This window comes from Pseudophryne corroboree, chromosome 5, assembly GCF_028390025.1.
Source record: "Pseudophryne corroboree isolate aPseCor3 chromosome 5, aPseCor3.hap2, whole genome shotgun sequence".
NCBI classification, from domain to species: domain Eukaryota; kingdom Metazoa; phylum Chordata; class Amphibia; order Anura; family Myobatrachidae; genus Pseudophryne; species Pseudophryne corroboree.
In genome coordinates this window covers 270,712,156-270,734,826 of record NC_086448.1, presented here as the reverse complement: position 1 = coordinate 270,734,826, position 22,671 = coordinate 270,712,156, and the positions used below count along the sequence as shown (strand labels likewise).

At 45.1% G+C, this 22,671-nt stretch overlaps 1 protein-coding gene across 5 annotated transcripts in view; it reads right to left on the bottom strand.

Moving 5' to 3' along the window:
• Nucleotides 1-22,671, bottom strand: part of TOPAZ1 (testis and ovary specific TOPAZ 1) — a 627,583-nt gene that overhangs the window by 334,257 nt on the left and 270,655 nt on the right. For all 5 annotated transcript variants that reach the window (XM_063922327.1, XM_063922324.1, XM_063922325.1 and 2 more), the window contains exon 6: nucleotides 10,583-10,705. In XM_063922327.1, coding sequence (XP_063778397.1) covers nucleotides 10,583-10,705 — 123 coding nt within the window. The remainder of the gene's footprint in view (nucleotides 1-10,582; nucleotides 10,706-22,671) is intronic.

Sequence of the window (22,671 nt, the reverse complement as noted above, 5' to 3'; positions counted from 1 at the left end):
TCCTATCCTCCAGAGGAAAAGGAAAATATGAGAGCAACCTTTTAGGGATCTGAAAATTTCTTATCAGGATTAACCCATGGTTCTTCAAACAGAGTATTCAATTCCTTTGACACAGGAAAAGTGACTGAGGACTTTTTTCTTTTTTACATTAAAATAAGATTCTTTACACTGCTCTGACACCTTATCAAGAATTTGCAGAACACCTCTGACAGTCCCTATAAAGAGCCTCTATTCCCTGTGACAGAGCTGCATTTCTCCCCCTCTGAGTCCAACTCCCCCTCCTCCATGTCTGACCTGTCAGCGTCAGACTGCAGGATATGGGCCAGAGATTGATTTTGCGGACAAATGGATAAAGTCATCCACAGTCTGTTTTAAGTATTGCGTCTCTTTCTGATTGCGGGACAATTTTGTAGAAAGTTGAGATAATTCCTTTAAGAGAATTAACCCATTCCGGTTCAGCCCAACTAGTTTTTGAACCCTGAGTACCCAGTAGTGAGCCCCCTGGAGAAGAGGAACATTCTGCGGTACAAGACACACACTCTTTGCTTGACATAATGTAATGTGACACACACACACACACACACACACACACACACACACACACACACACAGGAAAGGTTAAGCACAATTAATCCACAAAGAGCCCTTCAGGGAGACACAGATGTTTGGAGCCAGCCCCTACCGCTCCCTTATCGCTAATGCCAAGTTTAGCCGGGTCGCAGACTAAGTACCCTGGTAGGGGACTTAGCACACTAATAAATCGCTATGACCCCCTGGCCTGGTACCACTGAGGTAATCTGGAGTCACACTGGAGGAGCTGCGTGTCCATGTCTTGTCAGTGTCCACTGCAGAGGGAAAATTGCACTGGTGAGCTGCTGGATCCTCTCATAGTGAAGCCCTGCCCCTTCAATGGCGCGCAGTCTTCCTGCTTTTGTTATACTGGCTGAGGTTATTTTTGTGCTTAAAATGGAGAGAACCATTTTAAGGCTGTTGTGCCAGTATGGGTGCTGTGTACAGTGTACTGGGACGCAGTTGTGTACTGTGTCCGGAGACGCATTCTGCCCCGTTTAGAAGCCGTGCCCTCATGGCGCCATAATGGCCGGTGCTCCGCTAGCCGGGACGCTGGATCAGCACTCACCACTTCATTCTTCTGGCTCTGTTAGTGGTGTCGGCGAGCTTCGGGACTGTACGTTCGCCTTGATGGGCTTGCGAATACAGTAGGTCCCTCAGGAGCTCAGTGCCCTGTCAGTGGGGAACCCATTAACACTTCAAGAGGTTGGGCTGTCCCCCCTCCCTAAGTCCCACGAAGCAGGCAGGCTGGTGCCAACCAGCCCTGCCTGAAAATAACAAACATTTAAAACAAATGCAGAAAACTCTTCAGGAGCTTCCTTCAACATGACCGGCTCCTCTGGGCACATTTTCTAAACTGAGTCTGGTAGGAGGGGCATAGAGGGAGGAGCCAGCCAACACTATCAAATTCTTAAAGTGCCCATGCTCCTAGTGGACCAGTTTATACGCCATGGTACTAAATGTACCCCAGTATCCTCTAGGACGTACGAGAAAATAGCAAGACTATAAAAATAAATTAAGAAAGTTTAGGGCTGCTAAAAACCAGTAGCCCTCTGACCATGGTCTGGCTCCTGCCGCACCAAACAAAAAAAATTATTCGCCTGAGCCAGAAGGTGGGTATATAGGGACGGGCCCGTTGCATACTGGGAGGCCGAAAAGCTTGGACCGATTGGTGCAAATCCGCTGTCACTTCATTATATCCCACTATTCTTCTGTGGATAACCTGTGGACACTGCTGGAGAAAAAAACAACGAGATTTATGGTAAGAACTTACCATTGTTAAATCTCTTTCTGCGAGGTACTCTGGACTCCACAAGGAATAACATTGGGGTGTAGAATAGGATCTTGATCCGAGGCACCAACAGGCTCAAACCTTTGACTGTTTCCAAGATGCACAGTGCCGCCTCCTCTATAACCCCGCCTCCGTACCCAGGAGCTCAGTTTAGTTAACCAGTCCAATACAGTAGCAGGTAACAGACGACAATCGTTAGCAGCCACACACACCACAGACTCGCTACAGGAGAGGGTGTCAGCGGCTAATGCCTTACCAACCCAAAGAAGCAAAGTGCGTCAGGGTGGGCGCCTTGTGGAGCCCAGTGTACCTCGCAGAAAGATTTAACAAAGGTAAGTTCTTACCATAAATCTCGTTTTCTGCTGCGGGGCACACTGGGCTCCACAAGGAATAACATCGGGGATGTCCTAAAGCAGTTACTTATGGGAGGGGACGCACTGTAGCAGGCACAAGAACCTGGTGTCCAAAGGAAGCATCCTGGGAGGCGGAAGTATCGAAGGCATAGAACCTTATGAACGTGTTCCCTGAGGACCACGTAGCCACCTTGCACAATTGTTCAAGGGTCGCACCACGGCGGGCCGCCTAAGAAGGTCCAACCGACAGAGTAGAATGGGCTTTGATGGTAGCAGGAGCTGGAAGACTAGCCTGTACATAAGCATGTACAATCACCATTCTAATCCATCTGGCCAAAGTCTGCTAGTTAGCAGGCCAGCCACGTTTGTGAAAGCCAAACAGTACAAAGAGAGAATCAGACTTCCTAACGGAGGCAGTTCTCTTTACATAGATACGGAGAGCCCATACCACATCCAAAGAACGCTCTTTGGAGGCCAACTCAGGAGAATTAAAGGCCGGAACCACAATCTCCTGGTGGAAGGAAGACACCACCTTGGGTAAATAACCCGGGCGCGTTCTAAGAACCGCCCGGTCACGGTGAAAAATCAGGAAGGGGGACTTACAGGATAAGGCACCCAAAGTCCAACACTTTTCTAGCCGAGGCAATGGGCAGCAAAAACAAAACCTTAAGGGAAAGCCACATAAGGTCTGCAGACGCAAGAGGTTCAAACGGATACTCTTGCAAGGGCTCCAAAACTACCGACAAATCCCAAGGGGCCACAGGCGGTACATAAGGAGGCTGAATCCGCAACACACCCTGAGTGAAAGTATGAACATCAGGTAGGGTAGCAATCTTTCTCTGAAACCAAACCGACAAGGCAGAAATGTGAACCTTGAGGGAGGTCAGACGCAGGCCTAAGTCCAGGCCCTGCTGTAGGAAGGCCAAAAGTTTAGCAGTACTAAACTTGAAAATATCATGATTATGAGACGCACATCAAGTAAAGTAAGAATTCCAGACCCTATAGTAAATCCGAGCAGAAGCTGGCTTACGGGCCTTCAACATAGTTTGAATGACCGCCTCAGAAAAACCCTTGGCCCTCAAGACTGAAGCTTCAAGAGCCACGCCATCAAAGCCAAACGGGCCAAGTCCTGGTAAACACTAGGACCCTGAACGAGGAGGTCTAGTAGTTGTGGAAGTAGAAGGGGACGAACCAGAGAGAGGCCCTGTAGATCGGAGAACCAGTGCCACCTGGGCCACGCCGGAGCAACCAGAAGTAGGTTTCCTCCTTCTTGCTTGAACTTCCATATTACTCTGTGCAGGAGTGACACCGGAGGGAACACGTATGGCAGCTGACAGTTCCATGGAATTGCCAGAGCGTTTATGAACGCAGCTTGAGGATACCTTGTCCTTGCTGCGAAGACCGGAGTCTTGTGATTGTGTCGAGACGCCATCAGATCCACATCTGGAAGGCCCCATGTGTCCACGAGAAGTTGAAACACCTCCGGATGGAGGCTCCACTCTCCAACGTGCACGTCCTGACGACTGAGATAGTCCGCTTCCCAGTTCAGAACACCCGGAATGAACACTGCGGTTATGGCCGGCAGATGGCGCTCTGCCCACTGAAGAATACTGATACTTCCCTCATTGCCATGCGGCTTCGAGTGCCGCCTTGATGATTGATGTACGCCACCGTGGTGGTGTTGTCCGATTGTACTTGAACAGGTCTGTTCTGTATCAGATGCTGGGCCATTGTCAACGCATTGAACACTGCCCGCAGTTCCAGAATGTTTATAGGGAGTAGTGACTCCTCCTCGGTCCACCGACCCTGGAGAGAGTGTTGTTCCAACACCGCGCCCCAACCTCTAAGACTGGCATCCGTTGGTCAGCAGGAACCAGTTGGCTATCCAGAAGGGACGACCCCTGCTCAATCATAGGTCCTGAAGCCACCAGCTCAGTGACAGGCGGACCTCCGGATACAAGATTAGGTGAGATCTGATCCGGTGAGACAGGCAGTCCCACTTGGACAGAATCAACTTCTGCAGAGGGTGAGAATGGAACTGAGCATACTCCATGTCGAAAGCCGACACCATGAGACCCAGCACTTGCATTGCCGAATAAATCGACACTTGCGGACGAGATCGGAAGCATCGAATCCTGTCCTGAAGCTTCAGGACTTTCTCCTGAGACAGGAACAACCGTTGGTTGTGAGTGTCCAATAACGCTCCCAGGTGTACCATGCTCCGAGCCGGAACCAGGGAGGATTTCTTCCAGTTGATCAGCCACCTGTGGGCTTTCATGCACTGGACCATCAGATCGAGATGACACAGGAGAAGTTTTGGGGAATTTGCCAGGATCAACAAATCGTCCAAATATGGTAGGATCCTGACCCATTTACGGCAGAGTGTAGCCATCATGACCGCCATAACTTTGGTGAAAACTCGGGGAGACATTGTCAAACCGAAGGGTAACACCCGAAATTGGTAATGAAGGTTGCCCACCGCAAACCTCAGGTACTGCTTATGAGACATCGCAATAGGAATATGCAGGTAGGCATCCTGAATGTCCAGGGAGACCATGAAGTCCCCAGGCTCCAAGGCCAGAACAATAGAGCGCAGAGTTTCCATATGAAACTTGGAGACCCGCACATGCTTGATCAAGGACTTCACATTGAGAATGGGCCGTGCGTACCCGTTCGGTTTCGGGACTAGGAACAGCGGTTAATTGTATCCCTTGCCTCTCTGAGATAGAGGCACCTGTACCACCACTCCTGTGGTCAGGAGGGAATGTACCACCAAGTGCAACGTGTTTGCCTTTGCCGGATCCAGAGGCACATCTGTCAGGCAAAATCGATGAGGGGGACGATTCTTGAAGGGTATGGCGTAACCTCGAGTGACGACTTCAGATATCTGGGTAAGAGAAGTGGTCTTCAACCATTCTTGGTCAAAACCTAGACGTCGGCCCCCCACCCTGGGATCCCCCAAAGGGAGGCCTGCCCCGCCATGCGGCAGGCTTGTCAGTTTTGGAAGCAGGCTGACTGTCAGCCCAGGCACGCTTCGGTCTGGGCTTGGCAGGTTTGGAAGCACAAGCTTGCTTTGGGTACACCTGACCTTTTGCTTTAACCAGAGGATGAAAGGGCGGAGGGAAAGTACTTTTAGCCTTCTGTGCGGAAGGAGCCGTACTAGGTAGGCAAGCTGCTTTAGCAGTAGCCAGATCAGCTGCACCCCCTGCTGGCATCCCCACCGGGCGCGCGGGCTTTGAAAATTGGGTTATTTGTGTAAAAACCCGCAGACCTGTGCCCTTATAATGTCCCTGGTGGCTAGTGGAGCGGCTGCCCAATAACAGTGTCCACGCTAGCACCCGTGGCCCGCCTCCCACGGGCGCTGGATCGCTGTAAAGTGCGGACAAAGAGACCCCTTACCTCCCCCGTACCGGCGGCCACGCGATCCAGGAGGACAGCAGTGTGTGTTTGACTAATGCTAGAAAGAACCGGAGCCTCTGCTGCAGTGACCCGGCAACCAGGGCACGGGAGTATACAGCGCCGCTGGGGGTGATGAAGCTGCAGTCAGAAAAGTCAGTGTGACTTTGCCTGCTGCAGCCCTGAAGTCTTGTATGAAGTAATCTTCTTTCTTTTTCTTCTAACAAAGCTATCAATAGGCTGCAAAAGGCAGCCCTTCTGTTAAGTGCCTGCTTACTGCATGGCAGCAACTTACAAACTGAGCTCCTGTGCACGGAGGCGGGGTTATAGAGGAGGCGGTGCTGTGCATCTTAGGAACAGTCAAAGCTTTGAGCCTGCTGGTGCCTCGGATCAAGATCCTACTCTACACCCCGATATTAATCCTTGTGGAGCCCAGTGTACCCCGCAGCCGAAATTAGCAATGTTGACGGCTGCGGGATGCCAGTGTTCCGACTGTTTATCCAATGCATCATCATTGCTTACTAAATTGCCCCTAACAATGAAATTACTTTAAACAGAAGTTGCTTCTGTAGTCAATGAAGAGAAGGGGGATAAAGCCTCTCTCTATAACACTACATTAACCACCACATGGGTTATACCAATTATTAGTAACAAGCAATTTAAAACAATGCCTAGTAACATTAAACAAGTAATTATTTTACTTACTAATATGATCATCAACAAAAATGGATCATCACCGAATGCCAAATTTACATTAAGACTAAGATACTATAATATAACAAAGGCAAAAAAGAGAATAAGGAACCATTATTCAAATGCACAATACCAGGAAATACTTACATTCTATAAAAACAAATCAGGGAAAACTGCAAGTAATCCAAAATAAGCAGCAGCTATCAGGGCTACAAAAAATATTGGACCAAAGAAAAGCCTGTCTATATGATGAAGGTATGTAGTGGGCAGTTTGAACGTTAAAATGTCAGGCTGAAGGCAAAGCCAGCATGCCGACATGTAAATAATGTGATTTACAGCATTTTATCTATCTATATCAACAGTGGCTTGCAAAAGTATTCAAATCCTAAAAAGCCAACACATTACTTTTCCTCCTTCCTTGATTTTACTATACCCAGGGTAAGAGCTGTGTGCAGCACGGACAGCAGCTAGACGGGCTGAAGTGACAATTTAGACACACGTCTGTTAGCTGCTCCACTTTGGCAGGTAGTCGGCCCTTGGGCGCCTTCGGAACAGACAATCACCTCTTCCATCAATGGCGTGTTGTGCTCTGCAGTTTCCACAGTAGTATTTCGCAATGGTGCCATTTGTCCAGTCACGATACACCTTCACCACAGCAGCACGCACACAGTTCACAAACTGCGCTGTTTCAGAAATACTGTTACCCACGGCCTGAAAGCCGATAATCATCCCTTTTTGCAACTCTGATAAATCGCCCCTTTTACCCATGACAGGAATGAGCGATTACAGTATGTGTGTAGACGGCCTATCGCACACTTTATATACCCACCAAGCCAGCAACAGTCACGTGACTTTCTTCATGGGCTACGCGCTGCTGACGTCAGATGAGGGGGTCATAATAAGACTCAACCGTTTATTATTAATAATTTGCTGGATGCACTATTAATGTGTTACAATCATTATTTATTAACAGTTAAACAGCACCAGCATATTCTGTTGCACTTTACAATTGGGAACAAACAGTAATAAAACAAAACTGGATTATGGCAGACAAATAGATAAGAGGGCCCTGCTTGCGAGTTTACAAACTATCGGCTATGAGGACTTGGCTAGAATATTCCTGCATTTGTTAACCATCCTTACATAGACTACATTTTCACCCACTACTTGGAATATGTCTTTGACCCAGTAAACAACTTTCGGGTCTTTTTACAACATCTTAATGGGATTCTAAGATTTTATTTGGCTATTCTCAAATTCTATGTTCTGTACTTGTGCGATTCTGTATTGCTGCTGACATCCGCCTGCTGCCCTATTACCACGTTTGACCACATGAGGCTCTCAATATGAAATGCTATGTTAGCTGTATCCCCTCTATCCTATTAATGGGTTGATGGGACTTTTTATGTACCTGCCTATAAAGCAATGTTCCAGATTTTTTTTCCCCGTCGGTGTAGTGTGGTGGACTCAGCCTTAGTGGAGCCACAGACACTGGCTGTGAGGCAACAGAGACCTACAGATGTCTACATTTCATTATGCAGTTCTTTGTTATTTGCTGGGCAGTTCTAATCCTTTTCACAGACAGACTTTGGCAGGGGAGTCACTTCCGGGAATATTGACTACTAAGCTTAAGTTCCTACTTTGGTTCTTACTATAATTTGGTGGTAACACAGAGCTTTATGTCACAACATAGTGTTGCTCTAGAAGCTGTGCGCAGTCAATTACACTCTGCTGGCAAGGCAGTACCAAGGTAAGTCCTATTTATATTGGACATGGTAACTCCAACACAAGCATTATTGTTAGCTATAGGGGTATATGCAATTGCGGTCGAATTCCCGAAAATTTTGAAAAACGAGACATTTTCGCCCAAAAAAATAAATTCGACAATGCAATACAGTACTTTTCGTCAAAAAAATGGCCATTCCAAATTCGACTTTTTGAAATTCGACATTTGTCAAATTCGACATTTCTGCAGTGGTACAAATGCGTCATTTCGACAAAAGTATATTCAATTGAAGATTGAAAATTCGACAACAGTGCTTTTAGACAGTAAATTCGTCATTTTCAATCCGCCACACTTTGCTGGCGGAATCTAATAAAAAAAATGTAAAACATGTTTTTTTTGGTGTTTTTTTTTATTGGTAATAGCATATCTATTTATATTAGAAGGGATTAGGTACTTGGTTTGTCTATTTAGGAGGCACAAGTATTATTTATATATTTTTAAAAATATTATTTTTTTAATGGAAAAACGGTAAAAAACCAGAAAAAAAATTGTGTGAGGTCCCCCCTCCTAAGCATGACCAGCCTCGGGCTCTTTGAGCCGGTCCTGGTTGCCAAAATACGGGGAAAAAAATGACAGGGGTATTTTTTTTGCAGAAGAACTACAGGTACCAGCGGGCCCGTTTCCCCCCGCATGCTGGTACTTGTGGTTCTCCAAGTACCAGCTTGTGGTGGAGGCTTGCTGGGACTTGTAGTTCTTCTGCAAAAAACAATATTCTTTCATTTTTATACATGGCTATCAGCCCCCCATCCGCAGCCCCTGGATGGGGGGCGGACAGCCTCAGGCTTCAGCCTGGCCCTTGGGTGGCTGGGGGGACGACCCCTTGATTGAAGGGGTCCCCCCACTCCTCCAGGGTACCCCGGCCAGTGGTGACTAGTTGGGTATTTAATGCCACGGCCGCAGGGCGCTGTATAAAAGTGACCCCCGGCTGTGGCATTATCTGTCCAGCTAGTGGAGCCCGGTGCTGGTCCAAAAAATACGGGGGACCCCCTACTCTTTTTGACCCCGAATTATTTGCACCAGGACCAGGCGCAGAGCCCGGTGCTGGTTGTTAAAATACGGGGGATCCCCTGTCATTTTCCCCCCGTATTTTGGCAACCAGGACCGGCTCAAAGAGCTCGAGGCTGGTTATGCTTAGGAGGGGGGGACCCCACGCAATTTTTTTTCGGGTTTTTTAAACATTTTTAAAAATCTAATCAAAATCCGTCAAAACGCCCGTTTTTCGACAGCGGGACTGTCAAATTCGTTTTTTATTGAATATGTCGAATTCCGGCACCCACCTGCTGGAATTCGACGGTCGAATTGTGTCGAATTTAAAAACGGGCGAAAAAGTGCCGCAATTCGCCCGGAATTGCATATACCCCATAGTATTTAAATATCTGTCCACAATACTTTAATTGGGATGAATTTACAAGGGTGGCTGTGGGCAGAACAGCTTTCACACACCTGAAAATTGTATGCTATCCCTGGCTCACACAGAAAAATAAAAGAACTTCTTTACCTCTTTCTGCTCTCTGTATTTCATTAGATTAAAATATCTAACTGCAGAAGATCAAACAGGGTGAATATGGTTTTGTAGCACTGTATACCTCCCACAGAATACAGGATTTCAGGGGCCAAATGTAATAGATTGATTTTCAAAAAGTGAGAGATTTGGTAAGGTTTTGTAGTTTTTTTTGAAGTGGCAATTATTTACACTGCAAGATCAACCTGGTTTTGCAGTGAAAATGATTGCCACTTTAAAAAAAAAAATGCAAAACCTTACCAAATCTCTCACTTTCTGAAACTCTCACTCTATTATATTTTGGCCCCAGGTATCCATTGGTTTTATGTAAAATGTCCTCCGACGTTAAAGGATGGATGTTCTGGGCAAAACGGTTAGGTATTAAAGTACATGGCTCCCAAGCGAATTTATCTCAATCTACTTTTTAGAAAAACTCAGATGGGCATCTGGCATAGAAAAAAAGTCTCTGAATTATGACCAAATACCTCTATCCAACGCAAAATTATGCAAAATCTGAATTTGCAAAGAAGTGCAAAGATCTCTGTGAAGCATATAGTACGGGATGTGGTCATGTGACCACCGCTCGGTATCCTGGCGGTCACCATTACGACACAGGAATCCCGAGCAATCAAAATGCAGACAGACAAAATGCCGAGCCACAGGGACTATTCCCGCAAGGGGCTTTGTCCGCTCGCCTCAACTGGCATTTTGCTGCCGGGATCCTGGGCTGGGTATGCTGATCTCCGGAATCCCGAGCACCGGTGTCCCAGCCCCAACCCAATAGGATTTGTTAGGGGTTGGGTAGAGCAAACGATCGATTATCAATTTTTGGTTTTAACATCTTTATTTTGCCAATGTCCATTGATAAAAAGTAACGCATATGCGATAAATGTAGTACACATATGGAATAAAAAATTACCAACAATTAAAGAATGCTGGAGGGCACTTACTGCCACTTATATAATCAAAAAGTAAGTTAAGAACTAACCTACCTTCTCGTCACACTGCATAGGAACATGGAGGAATGAACACTGCTTGCGAAAGCATCCCTTCAACGTGTTAAAAAAAAATTTGCAGTATCCATACGGTAGCAGAGCTGTCTGTATTTCAGGATTCTGCAGAAAGCATATGTATAATGTCAGATGAAATAACTGCACACAACAATGGTGGCAAGCATCCTAAAGCTACACAATGTTTTATGAGCAATACAAAGTACTACACATAGTAACAGGCAACTTTAGTCTAAAGCGAAATGGATATGGCTTTTATCATTCCCACCACACCTTTGTGATTCATCAAGCGGGCAAGGTCAATTCTGGTCATCCTGTCACTACCCCGATACAAAATCTAACCACTACATCTACTGTATAGCATTACGAGAGTAGTGCATACAGAAAATATACTGAAGTGGCAGTAACGTTTTCAGAGCAAATTATACAATGCAATTAACTGCGTAGGCAAGCAATGAAAATGATCCACAGCCAAAGTTGTCCCAACTGTGCGTGAGGTAAGATTCTCTTGTACATTTATAAGCACTTTTACACACAGGATGTCCAGAGTCAAATACTCAAATATGTAAGATTATTTTTTAGTCCCAGCGTACTTCCACCCCACTGTGTGCTATTCCTGTAATGTGTATCTCCAATGATTGCACACTCTACAACCAGCAACTTATAGTGCACCCCAGATGGTTCCTCCGTGGGCTGGATGTATTTCACATGGATCTTTCTGTACAGGGTATATCATACTACCACAAAAGCATCCGTTTTCCCATATATGCATTGATCCCTTGTAAGGCTCGCCTTATACAGTGTAACCTTCACCAACAAGGCACCTCATCTGGTATGCTTATGGATGGGATGAAAAATACATGGACATGACAGTTATGTTGGGACCCTACTCTAAGCATTAGGATGTTTGTGTCATCTCTTCTAGGGGTAAACTATTCCACCCAGGGTAATTCTACGCAGTGCGCCCAAAATGGCTGTGTCACCTGGTACCTTGTGAGGGTAGAATACACAACCCGTGTATGTTATTACCCAAAATGCCTACATCCATTCTGTTTTATGCTTACTGTGTGTTCTAGGTTCTTTTTAGGTCTGTCTGGCTTGTCAAATGCTGTATTACTTAAATCTTCTGTATTATGTACATTGTTTTTGATATTTGTAAAGCGTCTTAAGTCCTGTTGGAGAAAGAGCGCTATATAAATAAAATTATTATTACTATTGTCATTTAAGTTTCTTTTGATAATGATTGTACTCATGTTTTTATTTTTTTCTTAAATGAGGACTACAGTTTATGTACCTGTCTTGTCGTTGTTCCCCCCCTTTCTTTTTTCTTTCCTCTCCCTAGTCCTATAAATACTAAAGCAATGCTTTTGATTGTATAGGCAAAAGCTACTGTAGGTTAGCTGCAATAAACTGGTGCGTGATAAGTGAGAGAAGAGAAAGAAGAGTATGATGAATGAAATAAAACTTCCCTTAAAATAGATGCTGACACTCTCTTGCTGGACTCCGGTAAATACAGCGGTGAAAAAAGGCGTAATGGTCAGGTAGTGCACTTATTCACGCAATAAACATAAGTATGAACAGATGTCCAAATTCAGAATGTAAAAAACATTCATATACAGTACTGTATGTCACTGTTTTGTATGAGAAATCTTATGATCAAGGTCTGACAATTGCATAAGGGGGAGAAAAGACTCTTGTAGGTGAAATCTTTGGGCGGTAACCAATTAGCCACAAAATTACTGTAATTTTTTGTAAAAATTGTTTCCACGTCTATCACGCATACTGCTCGTTTTCATCCTATTATAAACGTGTGAAAACGGGAAAATAAGTGAAAAATCAGAATGAAAATGGAGAAATGAGCCTGTACTTTAATAAATGCTACACTAACATAGGACAACAGTACAGAAGTGTTTTATAGGTCATACATTTTTAATTTTTTTTCAAAACAAAATATAAAGGAGATTTATGGTAAGACTTACCATTGTTAAATCTTTCTGCGAGGTACACTGGATTCCACAGGGAAAAACATCGGGGGGCTGTAGAGTTGGATCCTGATCCGAGGCGCCAACAGGCTAAAGCATTGACTGTTCCCAGGATGCACTGCACCGCCTCCTCTATAGCCCCGCCTCCAGGCACTTGAGCTCAGTTTCGTTAACCAGTCCAATGCAATAGCAGGTAAGAGAGACGGTAGATGTTAGTCACATTCTAACGACAGGAGAAGGGACTAGCAGCTAATGCTATACAAACCCAAAAGAAGCTAAGTGTGTCAGGGTCTGCACCCTGTGGAATCCAGTGTACCTCGCAGAAAGATTTAACAATGTTAAGTCTTACCATAAATCTCCTTTTCTGCAGCGGGGTACACTGGTATTCCACAGGGTATAACATCGGGATGTCCTAAAGCAGTTCCTCATGGGAGGGGACGCACTGTAGCGGGCACAAGAACCCGGCATACAAAAGGAAGCCGGGTCCTTGTGGGAGGCGGAAGTATCAAAGGCATAGAACCTGATGAATGTGTTCACTGAGGACCACTTAGCTGCCTTGCACAATTGTTCAGCGGACCACTGCAGACCGCCCAAGAAGGGCCAACAGAATGAGTAGAATGGGCCTTGATAGCAGCAGGAGCTGGGAGTCCAGCCTGTGCATAAGCTTGTGCAATCACCATTCTAATCTGGCCAAGGTCTGCTTATTTGCAGGCCAGCCTTGACACCACCTTAGGTCGATAACCAGGACGAGTTCTAAGAACTGCCCAGTCACGGTGAAAAATCAGAAAGGGTGGACGATAGGACAAAGCGCCAAAGTCTGACACACTCCTAGCAGAGGCAATAGTCAACAGAAAAATGACCTTAAGCGTAAGGCATTTAAGGTCCACAGACTCAAGAGGTTCAAACTGAGACTCTTGAAGCATTAACAACAGATGGAGCCACATAAAACGCCCATGGAGTCACAGGAGGGACATAGGGAGGCTGAATTCGTAGTACGCCCTGAGTAAATGTATGTTCATCAGGAATAGATACAATTTTTATTTGAAACACCACCAACAAGGCAGAAATGTGAACCTTGAGGGAGGCCAGGCGAAGTTCTAAATCCAGGCCTTGTTGCAAAAAAGCCAAAAGTCTGGAAGTACGAAATTTGTATGCATCATAATTCTTAGCAGCACACAAGGTGAAGTAAGAATTCCAGACCCTATAATAAATCCGTGCAGTTGCCGGTTTGCGGACCTTCAACATAGTTTGAATAACCGCCTCAGAAAATCCTTTTGGCCCTCAGGAGTGAAGCTTCAAGAGCCACGCCGTCAAAACCAGTCTGGCCAGGTTCGGGTAGACACAAGGGCCCTGAACAAGGAGGTCTGGGCGTTGAGGAAGTAGAAGAGGCATGTCTTGATAAAGGCCTCCGACAGGCCGAAACATGTCGACCAGCTGAGATTGTGAATCCTTTTCAATATACCATATAGGTATGAACTGACAACTTAAAACAAACTTTTTTTCTTGCAAACTTTACATTGTGACTGTGAATTTGGACTTTGTTTTTATGCTTGAGTCTTGCTTCTATAACATTCTATAGACACTGAGCTTTTTTAAAAAAAAAATGTGTTCGTCTTGTGTCACACCCCAAATGTGTGGGGCATTTTTTTTTAATAAAGAAACATTTTTTCATGTGGATCCACTGTGGCTGAAAGTTTTGTTTGATACCATCGCTGGGAAATACCATATATGGGGATAAGAGGACTATGACCATCCATATATTTAATCTCCGAAAGAAACCCAGATGCGTTTGAACATAACCATTTCTCCCATGAGTAGGGTATGCCTTATATTCATCCACTAAAATACAAAAGAAACCTGTATGTGCTTATATCAGACCCCTTTTTTGTGTGAGTGAGGTACGCCTATTTCTTCTGGTAAAGAGGGTTCATCACCAAATTGATACCGTCTTACACAGTTGTGGATAAAAGATACCTTTATGGGTTTTAACCCATTGTTTGAAAAGTGAGTTGGGGTACGCCTCTTCAGCAGACTAATATTGCCTTCTTCGTGTGAATGTGTACAGCAATGAGAGAGACTTGTGTATAGTTAAACTTTATTACACATATACATGTTACTCTCTTTTTTCATGTCACCATCTACACGAGAGGAAAAGCATCTTGTTGAAGAATAAAGAGTTTCCCACGCGGCAGTGTGGAATCCACCTTAGGGACATATTGCTAAGTATTTATTATTTTTGTGTGTTTAAGCGCCTGTTATTTTGAGTCCCACAAATCTTCTATTTAAATCTGTATAACTCTTTGAACTGGCGGTGAGGTTCTATTGTGGTGAATCAGCTTGCGGGCAGCTTTTATTGCGCTATTTATTGGGATTCACAAACTTTTTCTTCCTATGAGAACCAATGCCGTCAGGGCCACACTGGAGCGACTAGAAGTATTCCTCCTTCTTGTTTGAACTTCCGTATTACCCTGGGCAGGAGAGACACTGGAGGGAACACGTAGGGCAGCTAAAAGTTCCATGGAATTGCCAGTGCATCCACGAATGCTGCTTGAGGATCCACTGTCCTTGCTCCAAAGACCGGAACCTTGTGATTGTGTAGAGACGCCATCAGGTCTACATTTGGTAAGCCCGACTGAGGAAGTCAGCTTCCCAGTTCAGGACTCCGGGAATGAACACTGCAGATATGGCTGGCAGATGGCGTTCTGCCCATTGGAGGAATTTTGACACTTCCATCATTGCCATGCGGAATTCGAGTGCCGCCATGATGATTTATGTACAGATGGGTCCTCCGTTATCTTGGCTGATTGAGGAGTTAGTCACGATCAGGCATATGCAGCGTGCCTGGGCGCAAGGAGGTGCGCCTAGTCAAAGGGAGGCACACAGAGCGTTACCTTTGAGTGTAATACCCAAGATCATCCACCAGATGTCACTTTTTAAAATCACCAATGCGCAAGAGTGTGTTCTCCATTAAAATACAATACTGAACTACAGCGTAAGAACTACTTTATTGGTGCGTCTAATTACGCTACATTATGTCATATAGTCTATAACAGTATATACAGTACAGATGCAAATAGTACAGCATACACAGATGCAAACAAACAAGTTACAGATACAGTATGGTCTATTGATGTTAGGGATATGTTAGCGTCCAAATCCCATAGTATTTAAGTATAATGGGGAGAGATAAAAGCTCCTCCCTAAGTTCCTGGATGCCAAATCAGTGTGTATAGTTTATACATACGCAAATGAACGTGTTAAAACACTTGTGTATGCAGACGCAACTAATGTGTGAAAGGAATAACATAGCTCATTGACTTTACAGTATGTACAGTTCACAAAATGAGCGTCCGAGTCCCCTAACGACATAAACCAACACCAATGCAAAGGAATCGCTCTTTGCAGTACTTTTACACATGAACTTGAGAATCCTCCATGCAGTGTTGTGGGCTAGCGATGAAGGCTCCCGTCTGCCATGCTGAGAGTCCCGGGTTAGATTCCCAAAGTGCCAATCTTTTTTTTTTTGTGTTCCCGTGACAGTCACTTTATTATTATTATTATTTTTTTTTTCAGTGTAATCCATTGTAAAACATTCAAAGGAAGGGTGCACACAGGTATCACACAAATCGGGGTAAATCTGCAGGAGTAACTCATTCGCTATCTAAAATATACAGCGGTAATGTGCACCTATAGACAAACCAGTAAATATAAATTAGTGTATTCTGATATTCTGACGCAACTAACTGTTGGAGCAACATTTTAGTATGTTTTGGAATATTTGCATACTACAATGAGATTTTGGGAATGGGAACGAGTGTCTACACACAGAATGCATGAAACAAAGATTGTGTACATACACAAAATTAATTTGTTTCATATACACACAGCCTGAAGATAACTTTACACAATATTTGTAATAAATGTTAAAGTTTGTGTACCATCAGAAAGCAAAGGTGTTACTATCTCAGTCACGCTCCAAAAATTCCATATTTCAGAATATTCTGTATTTTGAATTTTGGATATGGGAGACTAAATGTGTACAACTACCATAAACCAGTGACAGATTCCATCTAGTGCTATATTCACATCCTCTATCTATGGACCTGCCAGAGAAGGACTTGAACCAGTTTTAGCATGGGTATGGGTCGATACACAATAGGTCGACATGCACTAGGTCGACATGGGGTTTTTGACTGTTTTTGGTGTTGTTTTCTTCGTACAGTGACAGGGAACCCCAATAAGTGCACGGCATCCCCTTGCATGGCTCGCGCTATGCTTGGCACAGATTACCGTTTCTATTAGTAGTCCACGTGGATCGTAAAGTATGAAAACGGTCAAAAGATTTTAACAATTGTGAAAAACCCATGCCAACCTTTTGACCTGTCGACCTTGCACATGTCGACCTAATCAACCTGTCGACCTAGTGCATGTCAACCTTTACTGGTCGACCCAATGCATGTCAACCTAACGACCGGAACTCATTAGCATAAGGTAGCAAATGTTACATTGGCAAAAAGACGCAACAATGGACGCAGCAGCATGCAATCCAGAATTAGGCCCTTTTTGTCTACACACATACTGTGCCAGAAGTGTTCCCTTGAGTGCCAATATACAAAGCAACAATCATTGTCCACTTACACATACAGCGACATTTCTAAAACCAGTGTGACTGGTGAAATGTGTGCTGAACTATCAGGAAAAAAGTCAAAATTAGTGGAACATTTTATAGGATTTTATTTACCTACCGGTAAATCCTTTTCTTGTAGTCTGTAGGAGGATGCTGGGGTCCACATTACTACCATGGGGTATAGACGGGTCCACCAGGAGTCATGGGCACTTTAAGAGTTTAATAGTGTGGGCTGGCTCCTCCCTCTATGCCCCTCCTACCAGACTCATTTTAGAAACTGTGCCCTAGGAGATGGACAACTTCGAGAGAAGGATTTTACACAAACAATGGCGAGATTCACACCAGCTCACACATACAAGGCAACCCAAGCTACCAGCTTGAAAATTCAGCAACGGCTGAACAATATTACTCAACCATGTAACAACAACAGTACTTAACAAAGAACAAAGCAGTACTGAACTAAATAATACCTGCAGGATCACGAAGCGCTGTGCGGGCGCCCAGCATTCTCTACAGACTACGAGAAAAGGATTTACTGGTAGGTAATTAAAATCCTATTTTCTCTTATGTCCTAGGGGATGCTGGGGTCCACATTAGTACCATGGGGATGTACCAAAGCTTCCAGAACGGGAGGGAGAGCGCGGAGGCTCCTGCAGAACTGATTGACCAAACTTAAGGTCCTCAGAGCCTAAAGTATCGAACTTGTAGAACTAAGCAAACGTGTTCGATCCTGACCAAGTAGCCGCTCGGCAAAGTTGTAAAGCCGAGACACCCCGGGCAGCTGCCCAGGAAGAACCCACCTTACGAGTAGAGTGGGTCTTAACCGATTTTGGACACAGCAATCCTGCCGTGGAATATACATGCTGGATAGTGAACCTGATCTAGCGAGAAATCGTCTGCTTAGAAGCAGGACACCCAAGTTTCTTGGGATCACACCGGACAAACAGAGTCCGATCTTCTGTGATGAGAAGTTCTCTTTACATAAAACTTCAAAGCCCTCACAACATCCAGGGACTTTGAGGGAACTGAGGAGTCAGTAGCCACTGAAACCACAATAGGTTGATTAATATGAAAAGTCATCACAACCTTTGGAAGAAACTGCTGAAGCGTCCTGAGCTCAGCTCTATCTTCATGGAAAATTAAGTAGGGGCTCTTACAGGAGAAAGCCCCCAATTCTGACACACGTCTAGCAGAAGCTAAGGCCAACAATGTTACAGCCTTCCACGTGATAAACTTGACCTCAACCTCCGGTAGAGGTTTGAACCAATCCGATTGGAGGAACTGTAACACCACGTTAAGATCCCAGGGTGCCGTAGGAGGCACAACGGGAGTCTGGATGTGCAGAACCCCTTTCAAGAAAGTCTGAACCTCAGGAAGGGAAGCCAGTTGTTTCTGGAAGAAAATGGACAAGGTCGAAATCTGGACATTAATGGATCCCAAACGCAGGCCCATATCAACACCTGCTTGCAGGAAGAGGAGAAAAAACCCAAGTCAAAACTCCACCGTAGGAAATTTCTTGGATTCACACCAAGACACATACTTTTTACAATGTTTAGATGTTACTCCTTTCATAGCCTGTATCAGGGAAGGAATAACCTTGTTCGGAATGCCCTTCCGAGCTAATATCTGGCGTTCAACCTCCATGCCGTCAAACGTAGCCGCAGTAAGTCTTGAAAAGCGAATGGCCCCTGTTGCAAAAGGTCCTCCCAAAGAGTAAGAGGCCTCGGATCTTCCAGCACTAGATCCAGAAGATCCGCGTACCAAGCCCTTTTTGCCCAGTCCGGAGCAATGAGTATTGCCTGAAATCTTGTTCTCCTTATGAGCTTTAGAATCCTTAGAATGAATGAGTGGAAGTGGAGGAAACACATATAATGACTGGAACACCCACGGAGTCACCAGGGCGTCCACCGCCACTGCTTGCGGGTCTCTTGACCTGGAACAGTACCTCCGAAGCTTCTTGTTGAGACGGGATGCCATCATGTCTATTTGAGGTACACCCCAAAGATTTGTCACCTCCGTGAACACCTCTGGATGGAGATCGTGTTTGCTGAGGAAGTCCGCTTCCCAGTTGTCCACTCCCGGAATGAAAATTGCTGACAGCACCAACACGTGTCTTTCTGCCCAGAGGATGATTCTTGGTACCTCTGACATTGCAGCTCTGCTCTTCGTTCCGCCCTGTCAGTTTATGCAGGCCACCATCGTTACATTGTCCGACTGTACTTGAATGGTTCGATCTTGCAGAAGATGTGCCATATGGAGAAGACCGTTGTACACGGCTCTTAGTTCCAGAATGATTATTGGAAGTCTGGATTCCAGACTTGACCACCTTCCTTGGAAGGTTACCCCTTGAGTGACTGCGCCCCATCCCCAGAGACTTGCATCCGTGGTTAGAAGGATCTAGTCCTGAATCCCGAACCTGTGGCCCTCCAGAAAGGGAGGTATTTGCAGCAACCAGAGGAGTGAAATCCTTGCTTTCGGCGACAGACGCATCTTCAGGTGCATATGTAGATGAGAACCCCACTACTTGTCTAGGAGATCCAGTTGGAAGGATCGAGCCTGAAATCTTCCGTACTGTAGAGCCTCGTAGGAGGCAACCATCTTCCCCAGAAGGCGAATGCACTGATGAACCGAAACCCGTGCTGGCTTCAAGACATCCCGGACCGCTGTTTGTATCACCAACGCTTTCTCCACCGGTAGAAACACCTTCTTCACTTCTGTGTCGAGGATCATCCCCAGGAAAGACAATCTCCTTGTCGGCTCCAAATGTGACTTTGGAAAGTTCATGATCCAACCACGTTCCTGAGCAGACGAGTCGCGAGAGCAATGGACTGCAACGTCTGCCTGGTCGATGCCTTTATCAGTAGATGGTCCAGATATGGAATTATGTTCACGCCCTGTCTGTGGAAGAGAACCATAATCTCTGCCATCACCTTGGTGAATATCCTCGGTGCCGTGGAGAGACCGAATGGTAGTGCATGAAACCGATAGTGACTGTCTAACAGTGCAAATCTGAGATAAGAAGAAAAAGAAAAGGAGAGGCTTCGGTATTTCTAAAAAACAATATCCTGTGCAGTAATTATTATACCACATGAATTCATGTATTCTTAAAAGAAAATAGTTTACCCGATATACTGTATTGGGTCAGGACATATAGCGTAATGCAATGCAGGGGATCCATTCCAAATGGTGCCCTTAAAAATAAAGGTCCAGTAAAAGTCCAATTTTGAGAGTATTTTATGAAATTAGAGAGTCCAATGTATTTTTCATACACAGCTAGAGGATTGTAAAGCGTGTCCCATATATAAATGAGTACCTCATTCAATGCGGTGGTTAGGTGGTGCCCCTCTGTAGCTCCTCTGGATGACTGGTAGATGGCAAGGGCTGGTTCGGATCCAATTAGAGATTGTCCTGTTCCAATGGATAACATCTCTCAAAATTGGACTTTTACTGGACATTTATTTTTAAGGGCACCATTTGGAACGGATCCCCTGCATTGCATTACGCTATATGTCCTGACCCAATATATCGGGTAAACTATTTCCTTTTAAGAATACATGAATTCATGTGGTATAATAATTACTGCACAGGATATTGTTTTTTTAGAAATACTGTTTTTAATAAATTGTTTTAAACTTGACACATTTAGTGTAATTAATTGCTCTTTCCTCCTGGAGCGCAGCCTCTCCTTTTCTTTTTCTTCTTGTTGTACATTGGGAGTGACTTCCCTCTATATATTGTCTGCTGCTTAGCGGGGCATCTTGTCTCATAGTGTCCGAATATTTCTGGTTATAACCTTTTTCTGCAAATCTGAGAGAAGCCTGGTGCGGCGGCCAAATCGAAATGTGGGGGTACGCATCCTTGATATCCAGAGATACCAGAAACTCTCCCTCCTCCAGACCTGAGATCACCGCTCTCAGAGACTCCATTTTAAACTTGAACTCCCGCAGATAAGGGTTTAATGAAGTTCAAAACCATCCGGTTTCGGTATCACGAAAAGGTTTGAATAGTCACCCATGTGTTGCATATGAGGTGGAACTGGAACAATGACCTCTGACTTTTCCAATTTGTGGATGGCTTCCTGTAGGATAGCCCTGTCTGTCAGTAGAACTGGCAAGCCTGATTAGAAGAACCGGTGAGGCGGGAGTTCCTGAAATTCCAGTTTGTACCCCTGGGACACAATATCCTGTACCCAGGATCCAGGCCGGACGACACCCAGACGTGGCTGAAACGTCTGAGCCTCGCACCCACCAGTCCGTCCTCAAGGCTATGCGGTCCACCATCATGCTGTGGCTTTGAGGAACCAGAAGTAGGCTTCTGGTCCTGGGAGCCTGCAGGTGCAGGCTTTTTGGATTTTGCACGCCCACCTCTAAAGAAAGTGGTAGGAGGTTTGGACTTTTTTGTCTTAGCGGTTCGAAAGGACTGCGATGCAGATGAAGAAAAGGGTTTCTTTGCAGAAGGTGTAGCTGAGGGAAGACAAGGTGACTTACCTGCGGTTGCTGTGGAAATCCACGCATCCAACGCTTCCCCAAATAGAGCCTGACCTGTGTAGGGTAAGTTCTCCACACTTCTCCTGGATTCCACGTCTGCCGACCATTGGCGTAGCCAGAGTCCCCTGTGAGCGGAGAACAACATGGAAGATACACTGCATTCAGCGTACCCAGGTTTTTCATGGATTTCAACATGAATCCCGCAGAATCCTGTATAGTACGTAAAAGTAGTTCAATGTCACTTCTATCCATTGCATCTAAGTCCTCTAGTAACATGCCTGACAACTTTACTATAGTTTTTGAGATCCATGCACAGGCAATAGTAGGCCTTAACGCCCCATCCCTGAAGCAGTGTATACGGATTTGAGCGTAGTGTCAATCTTACGATCAGACTGCTCTTTTAACGCAGTAGATCCTGGGACAGGTAAAACCACCTTTTTTGACAGTCTGGAGACAGATGCGTCAACTATGGGTTGGTTTTCCCATCTTTTTCTATCCTTCTCAGGGAAGGGAAAAGCAACCAGAACCCTCTTGGAGATCTGGATTTTTTTCTCCACGGTTTCCCAGGATTTTTCAAATATAGCATTTAATTCTTTAGACGCAGGGTAGGTTAGTGAGGCTTTCATATTGTCTGTGAAGTAAGCCTCCTCAACCTGCTCAGGTGGCGTCAGTAATGTTTAACACATCTCTAATGGCCTCAATCATGAGCTGCACCCCCTTAGCCAGGGATGCCGCCCCCCTCAGCACATCCAAGTCACCGTCTGCTGTGTCAGAGTCGGTATCCGTGTTATCTTCCATAATCTGGGCAAGTGCACGTTTCTTCGGGTATATGCTAGGGGGTTTAGAAGGAATAGGAACAGAACCTGTCCAAACTGTCATAGAATTCTTTAAAACCTGAGTTTCAGTCTCAGTATGAGCTACCCTAGTAGAGATCTGAGAGATCATTCCCTTAATAGAAGTCAGCCATTCTGGATC